The following is a 14,317-nucleotide window of genomic DNA, read 5'->3' as shown; positions in this document are numbered from 1 at the left end:
TGTGTGTGTGTGTGTGTGTGTGTGTGTGTGTGTGTGTATGAGAGAGAGAGGGAGAGAGGGAGAGAGAGAGAAACTAGATAGATTATCAGCCAAGATTCAGAGGGGCTCCATCTGCCTTCTTTATAAGGCAGTTAAACCGCCTCAAACCGGGATTTCTCCTACTGTGTTTGGCTTATTTCAAAGTTGTCCTTTTTCTTGGTTGTCTACTGTTCGCTACTCACGAGCACAACTTATCCAAATATAATTTTCGAGATTTACTCCTTTAGAATTGCGTTATTAGTATTGATGAATCACATGCTGAGAAGGCATCCATTTTTATTTGTTTTGCTCTTCGAGACATGATCCGTTTGAGGATTACCAGGTGCTACCAAAAAGGCCTAAGTTATTTGACTAAAGGCTGCTCTCAATGCCGTTTGCATTCTTAATATTGAGGTTTCTTTTAAGGCGTCGATCTGATAGAGTTGTTACTACGTCGGGCAAAATGCTTAGTGGCATTTTGTCCGTCTTTACGTTCTAACTTCAAATTCCGCCGAGGTCGACTTTGCCTTTCATCTCATCGGGGTTCATTAAATGAGTACCAATTGAACACTGGGGTCGATGTAATCAGCTTATCCTTTCCCCGAAATTCCCGGCTTTGTGCCAAAATTTGAAGCCAAAGTTAAGACTCCTCGTGTGCCTCGGTAGCACAGTAGGGAGCACGTCAGTCTCATCATCAAATTATTATATAGAGGAATATGAAGGTCGTGAGTTCGATCCTCACCTGGGGCATCTATAATTTTAATAAAGCGTTGAGTTGGCAGAGTTGTTCGTTTAGCTTAGTGTCATTTCGTCTGTCTTTACATTCTGAGTTCAAATTCTGTCTCGGATAACATTGTCTTTCATCCTTTCAGGGTTGAGAAAATAAGTACCAGTTAAGCATTGGGGTCGATGTAATCGACTTATCCCCTTCCACAAAGTTGCTGGCCTTGTGCATAAATTTGAAATAGATATTAAGGTTCCTCGGTTGTGACTTCTTAGAAGGGGGTAGATTGGGGCATCCGGTGTTGCTTCGGTACTCTTACCTCAGTTCTCTGCACCTGCTCGCATTCTCTCTCTCTTTCTCTTTCTCTCTGTCGGTCTAACTCCGTCTCTTTTTTTCTCCTTCTCTAACTCTCTGTCTCTCTCTTTCACTCTCTCCCCTTCTCTTTGCTTCATATTTCTAGCTTCTCTCATATTACAGCCTTCGGGTGATTGCCTTAAAGTTTTAGGCATAATAGGAAGAGTAGTGGGGGAGGAGTTTGAATAGTTCTTGGTGACATTTTGGTTCTCTTAGTCCTAATAATAGGTGTGTGCTCAGACTTCTTCTTTTCCGTCTTAGGTGACTTAGAACAGAGAGGGTTTGGTGGGAAATAGATTTATCTGGTACAAGAAGTGCATGATTTGTAAGAAAGAAATACTACAAAAATGAGGGATGAAATAGTTATTATACATCAGGGGAGAGAACAATGATTAGAATGATTTCCCGTATAGGTGGTGGAGAAGGAAATAGGTGAATGCATCGCGAGCGAACAAGCGTATAACGTTGATCTGTGAAAAAAAGTCATATAATAATTCTGCTTGTCATTATGTTACTTAACCCGTCGGAGACGCTTTCATGTGATTCGAGAAAAAGGGGATAAGGTGAAGAGTGAGGCAGAAAGAGAGAGAAAGAAAGAGAGGGAGAGAGAAAAGACGGAGAGAGAAGCGTCCATGACATGTGGTAGTAATATCTATTACGTGGTTAAAAAAACTTAGTTGAAGGTAATGATACAGAGGAGAGTTAGGAATATAATTTTAGCAGGAGTGGCTGTGTGGTAAGTAGCTTGCTTACCAACCACATGGTTCCGGGTTCAGTCCCTCTGCGTTGCACCGTGGGCAAGTGTCTCCTACTATAGCCTCGGGCCGACCAAAGCCTTGTGAGTGGATTTGGTAGACGGAAACTGAAAGAAGCCCGTCGTATATATGTATATACACACACACATATATATATATATATATATATATATATATATGTATGTGTGTATATATGTTTGTGTGTCTGTGTTTGTCCCCCCAACATCGCTTGACAACCGATGCTGGTGTGTTTACGTCCCGGTAACTTAGCGGTTCGGCAAAAAGAGACCGATAGAATAAGTACTGGGCTTACAAAGAATAAGTCCTGGGATCGATTTGCTCGACTAAAGGCAGTGCCCCAGCATGGCCTCAGTCAAATGACTGAAACAAGTAAAAGAGTAAAAGAGATAGGTGATGTTCTGGTGGTGAGATTAAAGAAAGGTAGAAAGAGGGAAGGGAGAGAGGTAGAGAGAGACAGGAAGAGAGAGGGGAGTGAGAGGAAGAGAGAGATGATTGTGGTGAAAGTGGTGGTGACATTGGTGGTGGAAGTGGCGATGGTGAGTGCAAAGTGAAAAGTAATTTCTTTTTAATCAAACCATTTTTTTTTTATATCACCTATCACTTAATGTATCCGCACCCCAAACTTGCCGCCCGCTTTAGAAAGAAACCAGTTTCCCGTTCGTCTCCCACGTGCAATGACTCAATAAATCACAAGGTCAGACATTTGGTAAAGTGGGGTTGTTCTTGTCTGGACCTTATTCGGCCATGGTCAGCTGTATGTTGCATTCTCAAGGGCTCGCAAATTACCTTATGTGAGAGTTAAAGTTATTAGCACTAACAAACAAGAGAAAAGAAGAGGGAGAACTTCCATGAAGACCATAGTCTCTAAAGAAGTATTGGATTGAAAGGTGTACGCAAATGTGTATTGGCTTTGACCCATCGTTTTGGCTTATAAGTTACCAACAATGTGGTTTTTAGAGTATGCCATGTTGCATTAAATGTTTACCCCCGTGAAATTGTGACCTCTATATTTTACATATAAAATTATCTTTTTACTATAAAACTTTTGTTTTCTATATCAGAAATTGTGACTATGTAAATTTTAAAATGTAATTTTATCTGTTTATGGGGAAAATGGAAAAAATAAGAGAGAATATTTATTTTATGAGTGCTGTGTATTAAGTTTATAAAATTGTGCATAAAGTATATAAAGTATATATATAAGGTGCATTAAATAATCATGGTATTCCAATATCCTCCACTTTTCAATGAATAGCAGATGAACGACTATCATTGATACAGACACAACACAGGCTACACTTTCAGGTTTTTTTCGATAAAGTTTTCAGGAATTACTCAATAGGTTTACTATTAATTCTGTGAAATATTCACGGGTCCCGCTAGTAAAATAAAAATGTATCTATGATTCTAACGTTGATAAATAAGAGAAAAATAATTAAAATATATCTGTGCATATAACGTTCAAGAGGACGTTAGAACATTTTAATGCATCTTGTTATACTTGTGAAGGAAGATAGAGAGGAAGAGTGTTACCAAGCTTTTAACATTGGTGAGAGAAAACTTATTACTGTTATTAAGGCGGCGAGCTGGCAGAATCGTTAGCACGCCGGTCGAACTGTTTAGCGGTATTTCGTCTGCCGTTACGTTCTGAGTTCAAATTCCACCGAGGTCCACTTTGCCTTTCATTCTTTTGGGGTCGATAAATTAAGTACCAGTTACGCACTGGGGTCGATGTGTTCGACTTAATCCATTTGTCTGTCCTTGTTTGTCCCCTCTATGTTTAGCCCTTTGTGGGCAATAAAGAAATAAGAATCATTAGCGCACCGGGCGAAATGTTTAGATACACTAAGTATTTGTACGTGAGATGGGAGCGTTAGGTGGAGTGCACAGAAGATCTTTTGGAGTGATGTTGATATTTCCATGTATGTATTTCATTAGGGGTTCATTGTTTCATTAGGGGCTCATGTATGTATTTCATTCGGGGTTCATCTTTTGGTGTTATGTTGATATTTTCATGTATGTATTTCATTAGGGGTTATTGTTTCCGATGGTGGTTTTTGTGTGGTGCTGGTAGTGGTATTGGTGGTGGTAATGCGGGTGATGCAGTTGGTGGTCGTGTGTGTTTGTTGTGAGGAGGAGCTTGGATGGTGTCCTTTTGCATTTTTTTCCATTTGGGAATTCCCCTTCACTCTTTGTTTACTTCTATGGCCGTTTTTGGGTCAGACTCGGGAAGGGGTAGATCAGGTGAGTTGTTTAATAATAATAACTGCCCTGATGCAGTACCAGACAGTGGTTCTCATGGATTCCTATCTTAACTGATTGGAGGTGCTATGATGTATATTGTTTTGTCTTGATATAAAAAATGGGTTACAGTAAGGCTGCTTTTTGCAAGACATCAATCTTTCTTGCATGGGATATCCAGTTGCCTTAAGAAGTCTTGAAGTTTCAATGGGATTGAGCCCAACGCTCTGATTACTGCCTATATCACTTTTACATTGCCCTCTCGCATTCCATGCAATCTTGCCACTTCCACTTTCAGTTCGGAGTACTTGATGATTTTTTTTCAACCTTTTTACTCACAACAGTCATGTCATTTGATATTATTATTATCATTATTATTATTATTATTATTATTATTATTATTATTGAAGACGTCCCACAATATCCAATAGTGTGATGTTGTCGATTGAAGATATTGAGTGTACCGCGGGTTTGTACTGTCTGTCAAGTCACAACAGTTGCCTCGGGTCCCTTCGATATCGGGGGCCCTGCTTTGAAGGGTATGGGACACTCAATAGAAGGAGGTACCACCTCATAGCAATCTTGCATGCAGAAGCTCTCTTTCAATATACAAACATATCTTAAGAAATGTAATGGATTCTCTTCGATAAATAACAATAGATTTCTCTACATTAGCGAAGCAACTTCATTCAGATGAAAAGTGGTTTGCTGCCCAGTCCCAAAAGCGGCTGCAATTCCCTTGGGAATTAATTGTAGCTGTTTATGGGACAACGACAGAGGAAAGGAAAACGACAAAATGCTTTAGAATGTATGTATGTATCTGTGGATGTGTGCGTGTGTGTGTATTTGTGTATGTTTGTGTATGTGTGTGTATGTGTGAGAGAGAGAGAGAGAGAGAGTATGAATGTATATAAAGAGGGATGAAAAGATTAATACAAAGAAGTTATTGTTTCTTGTTCAGGATCTTCTTATCAACGCATAACTTAACAAAGTCCTGTTATCAACGCATAACTTAACAAAGTCCTGTTATCAACGCATGACCTTAAATTAACCGCTTGGAATTAAAGGCGCGCGCGCGCAGCCCCCCAATAAACAAATATTGCTACTCGTAAACTTCATTATTTCAGTGAGGCATTGAAAACTGGTCTTGTTTTACGAAAGAGTAAGTAAGTAGTGAACTACACATCAATCTTTTACTCACATTAATATCCAATTTGATAATTTCCAATTTTCAAAAACTGATTTCTAAACTGGGGCGAAATAAGTGATTACTAATTTCAATTATTTCTTCTCTTTAATTGCATTGTGTGTAAATGTATCAGAAAGAGAGCCAGGCGGAATTCTACTCTACGCACCTCATATAACCCCTCATATTTTATTTTTTGGAATTTTCAGAAAATTTTTGCGAATTTGTATTCAATACACGAGAATTCATACGACTGGGAAAAAACCGAAAAAGAACAAAACATTTTTTGTGTGTGATTTAAGAGCTTTTTAGTTGTTTAGAAGTTATTTTGTGTTAAAGTTGTCGTATGTGGGTAATTTTAACCAATCATTGACATGTATTTAGCTCAAGAAATGTACTGCTGTTTGCGGAAGAGCAACAACTTCCGGGTCATCTCTACTAAATGCATTTTCCAACCACCCGTGGTTTATTCGGATGGCTCTTTAACTTGGCTGCTGTGTTTTTGGATATTTTTACTTACTACCTGTGATTATTTTCACGATTCTGTTCTATTTTATTTTCTATACTTGTCTACGTTAATTTCGTGATTTATTTTTACCATCTTTTGTATACTTGCCTGCGTTAATTTGTATGTGTTACACTTGCGTGGTAATTGTTTTATAAAAAAACCTCTGCTTGAACTGTGTATGTATTGCAATGAAATCTTACACTGCATTTCAAGGTTTCATATCCTGCACTAAAATTGATTTAATCTCCGCGTGTATTTTTCAATGTATCTCAGCTTTTGTATGTGCTACACCAGCCTGGTTATTTTTTTATATGCATCTCTGGCTGAATTGTGTATGTACTGCCATGAAATCTTACAGTGCATTTAAGATCACTGATTTAAGAGGGATTGCAAAAGCCAAAGGCACTGTCCGTTTTTCGAGACTCGGAAAGTAAAGAAGCATCACTATAATGTCATAATTATTAGTGTATGACTTCCATTAAAAATGTAATATCATAGTAGACAATAGGAAGTTGCCTTAACAGCATGAAATTTGCAGTATAGCTCTCCCTCCATACTGATATTTATCATCAACCACAACCCCATCTTCCTTCCAGCTACTCTTACCCATCCTTATATAATATAGGGCAGCTATGTATCTACTCTATAGCAGAACACCCATGACCATACTTCTACTATACTTTAACCTCCCATCATCAGGCATAAAACCATCTTCCTCTCAGTTGAGAAACTGGTACCGACCAACAATCTTTTTGAGTGGCATTCGGCTTCTGGTGGTCAGTAAGACCTCTTCTACAGGTACATAACCTCTAGATGGACTGGAACTACACCAAATACAAAAGCACCTGGAAGCATTCTTCATCTGGTCACTGGCACATGCTGGACTATGTTATAACTAAGAACAAGGATTGCAGTGATTTCAGATTAACCAGAACTCACAAAATTCCCAAGTGTTACTTGGATCACAGAATTGTTCACAGCAAGGTATTTGTAAAATCGTATGCAAAGAAGCTACAGAAATCCAGTTTACATCCGAGAACAAACGTTGCTTCTTTAAAAAATCCAGAAACGACAAAAAAGTTTGAAATCCATTTAAATTCAAAGCTTCCAGAATTAGAGAAATGCCTGAATTGTTGTGACACAATATTCGTGACAACATCAAAACACCTGCCGAAGTAGTTCTAAGATTTGTGAAACACAAACACCAACAAGAACGATTCTCAAATTAAACCTCTCCTAGAAACTTTGCACAAGAGACACAAGACATGGATCTCAGACAAAAACTCGCCAACATATAGATTCCAGTACATCTCCTCTAGAAAAACTATGCAGAAAACTGCATAAGATGAAAAGTTTGGTGAACAAAAAAAGTCCAAGAATTGTAACAGGCTGCTAATTCTCACAACTTGAGAAAACTGTATAACATTCTGAAAAATGTGTTTGACCGAAAAAAAGATGAAACAAAACTCTTAAGTAGAAAAGATGAAATTCTGAAAAGATGGGCTGAACATTTTCAATCTGTATCAAATCAAGAATCCACTGCTGATGTAATCAACAAAATCCCCAGTAATCTATAATTAAAGAACTAATAGAGCATACTTCCTTGGAAGAGATAAGTACTGCTATCAAAAAACTTTCCAGTGGTAAAGCTCTTAAACAACACGATATTCCCATAAAGGTGTACAAGCATGGTAGCAGACGTCTTGTAAGTAAGTTGTGCAAATTAATCTGTCTTATCTGGGAAATTGGATCTGTTCTCCAGTAGTTCAAAGATGCATCTATAATGCACTTGTACAAAAACAAAAGGAAGAGGAGTGTATGTGATAATTCCATTTTCCAATAGAAAAATAAAGATAATCAAAAAGAATGGAGAAATGTGTTTGTTATTGGCAAGTTATTCTTGTGTGATTTATTTTATTGATACCTGTTGGATTAAAGGTAAAACTGACTTACATGGGATTTGAACTCAGAATGCAGAGAAACATAACTAAATAGAACAAAGCATTTAGTCTGGCACTCCAGCCATTCTGGGCAGAATTTTTGAAACAACAGTCCTTCAAAGTTCCATACCTCACGGAAAAGGAAAATTGAGGTGGGCAGGTTTCCTTCACGTTGTTTCTAATCTTTTTTTGTTTCATACAATGGAAAATTTCCTCAAAATTTCTGTTTTTCGCATCCCACCCCTCACTTCTGTGCCCTTTTTTCCTTCCGTATCATTTAGGAAATAACTCTTCTGATTCATTCTGCCAGCTTCAGTTCCATACAGTTTATTATTTTTACCTCAGCTGGACCCAAACCTACCAATTACATTATCTGCCCACTACAAGTACAGTTTTACTTCTACATCTCAGGCGTGGGGGAGGGGCACATAACCACGTGGTTAACAAGTTCACTTCATAATCCTGACATGTTAGTGTTGAGTTCAATCCAACTCCACCACAACTTGAGCAAGCGTCTTTTAGCTTAGTTTTGGTTTGATTTTTTTGTTTTGTTTTATTATTTATCCATATTGGGTCTGAAAGAAATGACAGTGCCCATGCCCTTCACGGACCAACTAGATGAGTGAGGTTGATGATAAAAGCCATTGATGTTCCTTGTGAACCTTTGTAAACCAACATCTGTGGGAAAGACATGAGCAGGGAAGGATTTCCTGAGAGGAAGGACTGAGCATAGTGATAAATATGAGACCTTGTAGGTGGTGGCGGACATAAGAGGGATGCTGAGAAGAGAAGAGGCAAGTGGGATGGGAATGTTTGAGAGGAAGTAAGGTGAGCTCAACTAGCTGCAAGTAGCAGAAGTCATACAGTACAGTAGAAATGGCACAGAGAGGAGGCATAGAAGAAACATGAAGAAATTGGGTGAAGTTGGGGTTAAATTGAAATTTTGAAATGCCAATTTGGTTTTCGTAAATCAAAATTATCTGCCTAAGTTTTTTTCACTTTTATAAATTAATAATTCAAGTCTTCTCTACTCGCAGGTAAAAATCGCATAAGGTATTTTCATCATGAAATGCTTTGCATATTCGCCACGATTAAGGTGAGTACTTGATTTCTGTACACCCCCACCACACACAGAGACACACTCACGCACATATTTACCGTAGTTATATATTTTCATCGAGCATACTCTTTTACTTGTTTCAGTCATTTGACTGCGGCCATGCTGGAGCACTGCCTTTAGTCGAGCAAATTATTCTTTGTAAGCCTAGTACTTATTCTTTGTAAGCCTATTACTTATTCTATCGGTTTCTTTTTGCCGAACCGCTAAGTTACGGGGACGTAAACACACCAGCATCAGTTGTCAAGCGATGTGTGTGTGTGTGTGGTGGTGGTGGTGGGGCAAACACAGACATGCAAACACGTGCATATATATATATATACATATACATATATACGACGGGCTTCTTTCAGTTTCCGTCTACCAAATCCACTCACAAGGCTTTGGTCGGCCCGAGGCTATAGTAGGAGACACTTGCCCAAGGTGCCACGCAGTGGGACTGAACCCAGAACCATGTGGTTCCTAAGCAAGATACTTACCACACAGCCACTCCTGCGCCCACACTCTAAAATACTATTCATCTGACATACCTAAGAAGAGATAGAGGCAGAGGCTTGCGATCAGTGCAAACAGCCTTCGAATGCAAACATAAATACATTAATTTAGTGTTGAAAAGTGGTACACACGTCCCATAACAGGATTCTGTCCATACACAGCGTCTGTCTTACCGCAAGTTTCCGCCATTTTCTTGCTTTTGTTTAGAATAAAAAAGCATAAGGTTTCGATAATGTTCGCTATGGTTCTCCACTTTCGGAGAGATATCAAGCACGTAAAATACAACCTGTCTTATCGAAAGTTCGTTTTGAAGTACGTTGAAGAGTGAAATATCTAACAAGTGCGCATGTGCAAGACCAAGCCTGATGTTAGCTACTTATAAAAGTGCTTGAAGTTTGGTGTCGACTAAACCCGAATGGACATGTAGGTCAACTTAATATGCATGTATCTGTAGGTCAACCCAATATACATGTAATTCATTATAGGAAAAATATTTGACGCATTGAATTATTTATTTACCTAAATAAGTAAATATAAATATTAAAGCAAGTGTTAATCACATATAGTTTTTCTACGAATGAAATGTCTGTCTAGTTTTATTTTCCAAGTTGATTGAAAACTAATCAAATATCTTTTCTTTTTATTGCATTTTCACCTTATATTTTTCTTTTTTTTCTCAGTTCAAAGACAATCTCTTGCTCCCTGAGGACCAGTTTTATTTTCATCGTGTTATTTCTTTGTATATTTACTTATTTCGTAATCATCAAAAATCTGTATCTAGGAGCCAGAAATAATGTACTACATGCTGATACCTCCAGACATCCGTTTGACTGTGCAGCACTCGTAAGACAGGTAAACATCTTTGTTTTACCGTTGATCTGATCTATTCCTAATCTTAAGCTTTCCATCAATAAGTTGAAACATGTTCGTTCATTATCGGCATTGGAAACTATCTGAGGGCAATTTATTACTCGAAAAGGTGTTACCTTGTCATTCTACACGACAACAAAACAACGTATTAATTTTCAGTTTGTACAGTAAATCTATCACTTGTATATACTATTCATTACTTATTCTTATGTCTCTCTTTTATCGTATTCTCTGCCTTTTATATCACCCAACATTGCTGTCAGTTATTAATTGTGATGTTGTTTTGCTCTTATCTCCTCTATTGTATATTTCTAATCTCTTATGTTGCCAGTCTCTTAGCTTCTTTGTTTTCTACCACCTTTGCTATCCGTCAATTATCTCCTTTACTCAATGCCTGTCAACTGCTCTTGTATTATCTAAGTATCAACAAGCAATCGCCAGTATCTTACTCAAAGTAACGGAGCCCAGTCAGGGTAAAACAAACAGGCCCTGTAGCTATTGTCCAACAGCAAAACAGTTATTTAATTTTTTTTAGCAAAAAGTGAAAACTAAATAGACTGATCATGTAGATGTTCGATAATGAACAAAAGATAAGTGTTGAAACAATAATTTTCATTTACAAACTAGTAGAATGAACAATATCAAAAACGACAATTTTTTTGTAACAGTCGAAGATCATAAAGAACTCCTCGATATGGGGTAGACAATAAAAAAAAAAGGGACGAAACAGATGTGATATGTTAGAAAAATAGCACCTTATTCAATTTTCGCTTGCAAGGCTGACATGAGAGGTGACATATCTACTTTTGAATTCGCGGGAGGGAATTTCCATATATTCTCGAAAATAAACCGAGAGATAGTTGTAGCCGATGTATGGAAAGATGTTTAATCTCTTGACTGAAACAGACATTTGTTAGAATGCGCCTATGTTTAAAATTAAGATGAGGCGAAGAAGCAAGTACAGGCCGTGTGCTATAGGCCTACCTGTTGGGTCGTGATGCAATACATAGGAAACAAAATATAATGATCACAACCAGAGATATTGGCTCTAACATTGAATCTTGGCTTGTCACCACCTTTGCAGTATCTTTGTGAAAACGGACAAAAAGCGTTACAAACATATATCAAGTAGGATCATGACAACGACCTAGCAATATAACCTGGGACAAACACATCGACTCGACTGTATCTGTACAACGGCTGAGTAGTCAAAGCTGATGAGGTCAATTATCTTTTTATCGATTGCATAGTCTGTACTTAAAGTTAGCATCTTATTCCACTGTAGTTTGGCATTGCTGTTGAGCAGCTAAACACAAACTTCTTGTTTCTGCTTGTTTAGCCCAGTAATTTCAAGCCATTGTTAACTTTTTCTGGTTTATTTCTCCTCTATGTCAAGTCTTAAAACTTTATTAGCTGTTGCTGTTATATTTTAATCTAAATCTTGAACTTCTGTATAGTTAGTCTTCATTTTGTATTTTATCAATTGCTTATATTTAAAGAAACAAAAAATCAAAGACTGTATGCTTTCATCTTTCCTTAGTAAACCCATCAATTCTCTTTCGCTTCTAAGTATTTTCTAGTTCAACTATTGTTATTTTGCTGTAGCTTTTTATTTGTAACAAAACCAAACATTTGTGCATGGAGTAGGAGTATTCTGTCGATATCATCTGGGTGGGAGGATGAGTTATTTCATGATTTTCAGTGATGTAGTTATTTGTGCGTATTAAGCGACTATAATCAGCCCCCTGTTTCTGCATTAAGCCAAGAACTTTAGAGGCGTTATTGACCTTAACTCCAGCTTGTTTCCTTTCTGTAGAGACTTGCAGGATATTGACCACGGCTGCTACTTCGATGGGGGAGACCAAAGGTTAGGGCTTGTATCCGCTCGGTCAGGGCTTGTATTTGTGATGCCCGTTGCGCCACCAATGAACGCAAGTCCGCAATTTCCGAAGTGCTGGGCGACGAAAGGAAAGGATTGGTAGAAGGGATCGCTGCCTGGAATACCATGTCAACCGAGATTGAATTCGCCGCTGGGTTGTATTCTGGTAGAGACATGGCGATTAATCGCAGCAATTTTCCAGTTCGGATAGCGAAATGTGATGCTGTTGATGGTTCAGTGTAAGTTGGCGCGTGTAGCAGGATGATGGTAGGCGTATTGGTCCGACACCAAAGGAAAACAAATGAAAAAGAATAGAAATGCAGTTTTCATAATTTATTTGATTAACAGTTGCATTTACGTGTTAGATACAGAGAGCTTGATTTGAAATATGACCAAATCTGCCGCTACTTAAAGTTACCAACTACTTCGAGTTGGCAAAGTAAAAATGGAGGAAAGAGAATGTTGATGTGACGAGATAGTACAAGGTATATTTTGTGTCTGTGTGTGCATTTGTCATTTGGTCGTGTTGTGTTGTTTTTCTATTTCGTCTGTTCGTGGTCTGCAACTGCTACTGTCTTGTGTCAGCGGTCACTGCTATGTTGCTAATTGGCATATGTCTAAAGCAACCGTAATTATAATGGCTATCCTAGCTAGAAGGATAGATATGCCATAAGAGCAGTTTGTACTTATTTAGGTCACTTGTTGTCCATCTGAACTTTCCGTGACTGCCCAGGTTGGAGTTCGAGTGGAAACTCATCCATCACTTTCAGACACGATAAAGAAATTTTTTTTCGCCAAGTCAGCCTAACCGTGAATCAGGCGAGCGAGAATCCTTAGATTCGGTTTCGAATCTCAGCCCGGAAAATAAAATGTAGTTTCTGCATATTAATTTTAATATTTGCTTCCAGTTTATTTTTCTGAAGCTGTAGTTTATACTCGGAAGATTTATATACACGAGCTTACTTTTAACCTGCAATTTATTTTTTAATAATACTTCTCTAATAATCTTTCCTATTTCTCTTAATTTCTGAGCATTATATTTTATCAGTCTCATCTACTCTTAAGCATTTGTAGAGATGGGTTTAGTCTAAATCTCTAGTTTTGATATTTGTATCTTATTGTATATTTTCAGTTTTACTTATTTTGTGTCATCTTATAGCAGCGTTTTCACATTTGCCTTACCTTAGACTCAAGTTTATGCTTTGGCAGAATTTGCGAAAACTTGTTAGTAGATTTTTTACCTCTGGATATTATCGCTTGCAAATATTTACAAATCAACCGTATAGAAGAGAAGGTTTACAGTTTATACATAACATTAAAACACTCTAATTATATAAATTGTAAATGGAGTAAGCGTTTGGAAAAAAATTAGTGAGAGATTATGAGTCTCCTTGAGAGATTTCGAGTCTCCTTGAGAGATTTCTCTTTTTATGACTCAAGGGTTGATTTTGAATATTTTCTCTGTGATCGATGTGCCTTATTAATAGTGGAGACACTTTACTTATATGGTCTTATTTATATTGCTTGATTAGTGACTTTCAATTGATAGTTCAAAAACTTTTCGGGAATATGTTGGAGCAAAAACTTTTTCCAATCCCCTGAATAAATCCATATTAATTTTCAACATACCTATATCAAATAAGGTATTTGTGTGGCATGAAGCTTCATTTTAAAGACCTATATAGCTATCATACATGTCGTCTAAAAAAGAGCTTGATTTAATTTTCCATTGTACTTTACCTCACATATGTTTCTTTTTAAAGTCTAGCAGTAGTTAGAAAGCATACTGGAGCTCTAGTTGTTAACACCAGTTTGGAAGGCTGACTAATGGAAAGAGAAACAGGACGGCAACCTAAAAGATGGGAGGAAACATCACAGTATGTATAGGTCCTGACTAGGGCTCGAAACCGGTTTTATAAAACCGGTTAAAACCGGTTTTATATTATGATCAGTAAAACCGAAACGGATTTGCCAAAACCGATTTTAATGCTTGTTGTTTCTATTTTTTTTTTTTCGCAAAACATTTCTTCATTTTTTTCTTTTGAAGAAATATCGTTGAAACTGAACTAACTGAACTGTTGTCGGTCGCCTTTAGTTGAAAGTGCTGTCTGTTTCATTGAAACATATCGCAACATATCAACATATTCTTACCTTCTCTCCCCTTGAACCTTAGATCAGCACCTTGTCATTTCCTTCGCTAACCCCTGGC

General features: G+C 37.6%; 1 protein-coding gene across 3 annotated transcripts in view; it reads left to right on the top strand.

The window, feature by feature from the left end:
* LOC106881820 (beta-1,3-galactosyl-O-glycosyl-glycoprotein beta-1,6-N-acetylglucosaminyltransferase) overlaps nucleotides 1-14,317 on the top strand; it is a 22,157-nt gene that overhangs the window by 3,228 nt on the left and 4,612 nt on the right. The window contains exons 1-3 of one of the 3 annotated variants that reach the window (XM_014932336.2): nucleotides 5,233-5,275; nucleotides 8,785-8,843; nucleotides 10,040-10,211. In XM_014932336.2, the coding sequence (XP_014787822.2) occupies nucleotides 8,812-8,843; nucleotides 10,040-10,211 (204 nt within the window). In that variant the 5' untranslated portion in view covers nucleotides 5,233-5,275; nucleotides 8,785-8,811. Of the gene's footprint in view, nucleotides 1-5,232; nucleotides 5,280-8,784; nucleotides 8,844-10,039; nucleotides 10,212-14,317 lie in introns of those variants that run through there. The other 2 variants (XM_052970484.1, XM_052970483.1) reach the window with 2 other exon arrangements.

The sequence above is a fragment of the Octopus bimaculoides genome, chromosome 9, assembly GCF_001194135.2.
Source record: "Octopus bimaculoides isolate UCB-OBI-ISO-001 chromosome 9, ASM119413v2, whole genome shotgun sequence".
In the NCBI taxonomy this organism is placed as follows: domain Eukaryota; kingdom Metazoa; phylum Mollusca; class Cephalopoda; order Octopoda; family Octopodidae; genus Octopus; species Octopus bimaculoides.
The sequence above is the reverse complement of the archived record's forward strand: the minus strand, read 5'-3'. Positions and strand labels throughout refer to the sequence as shown.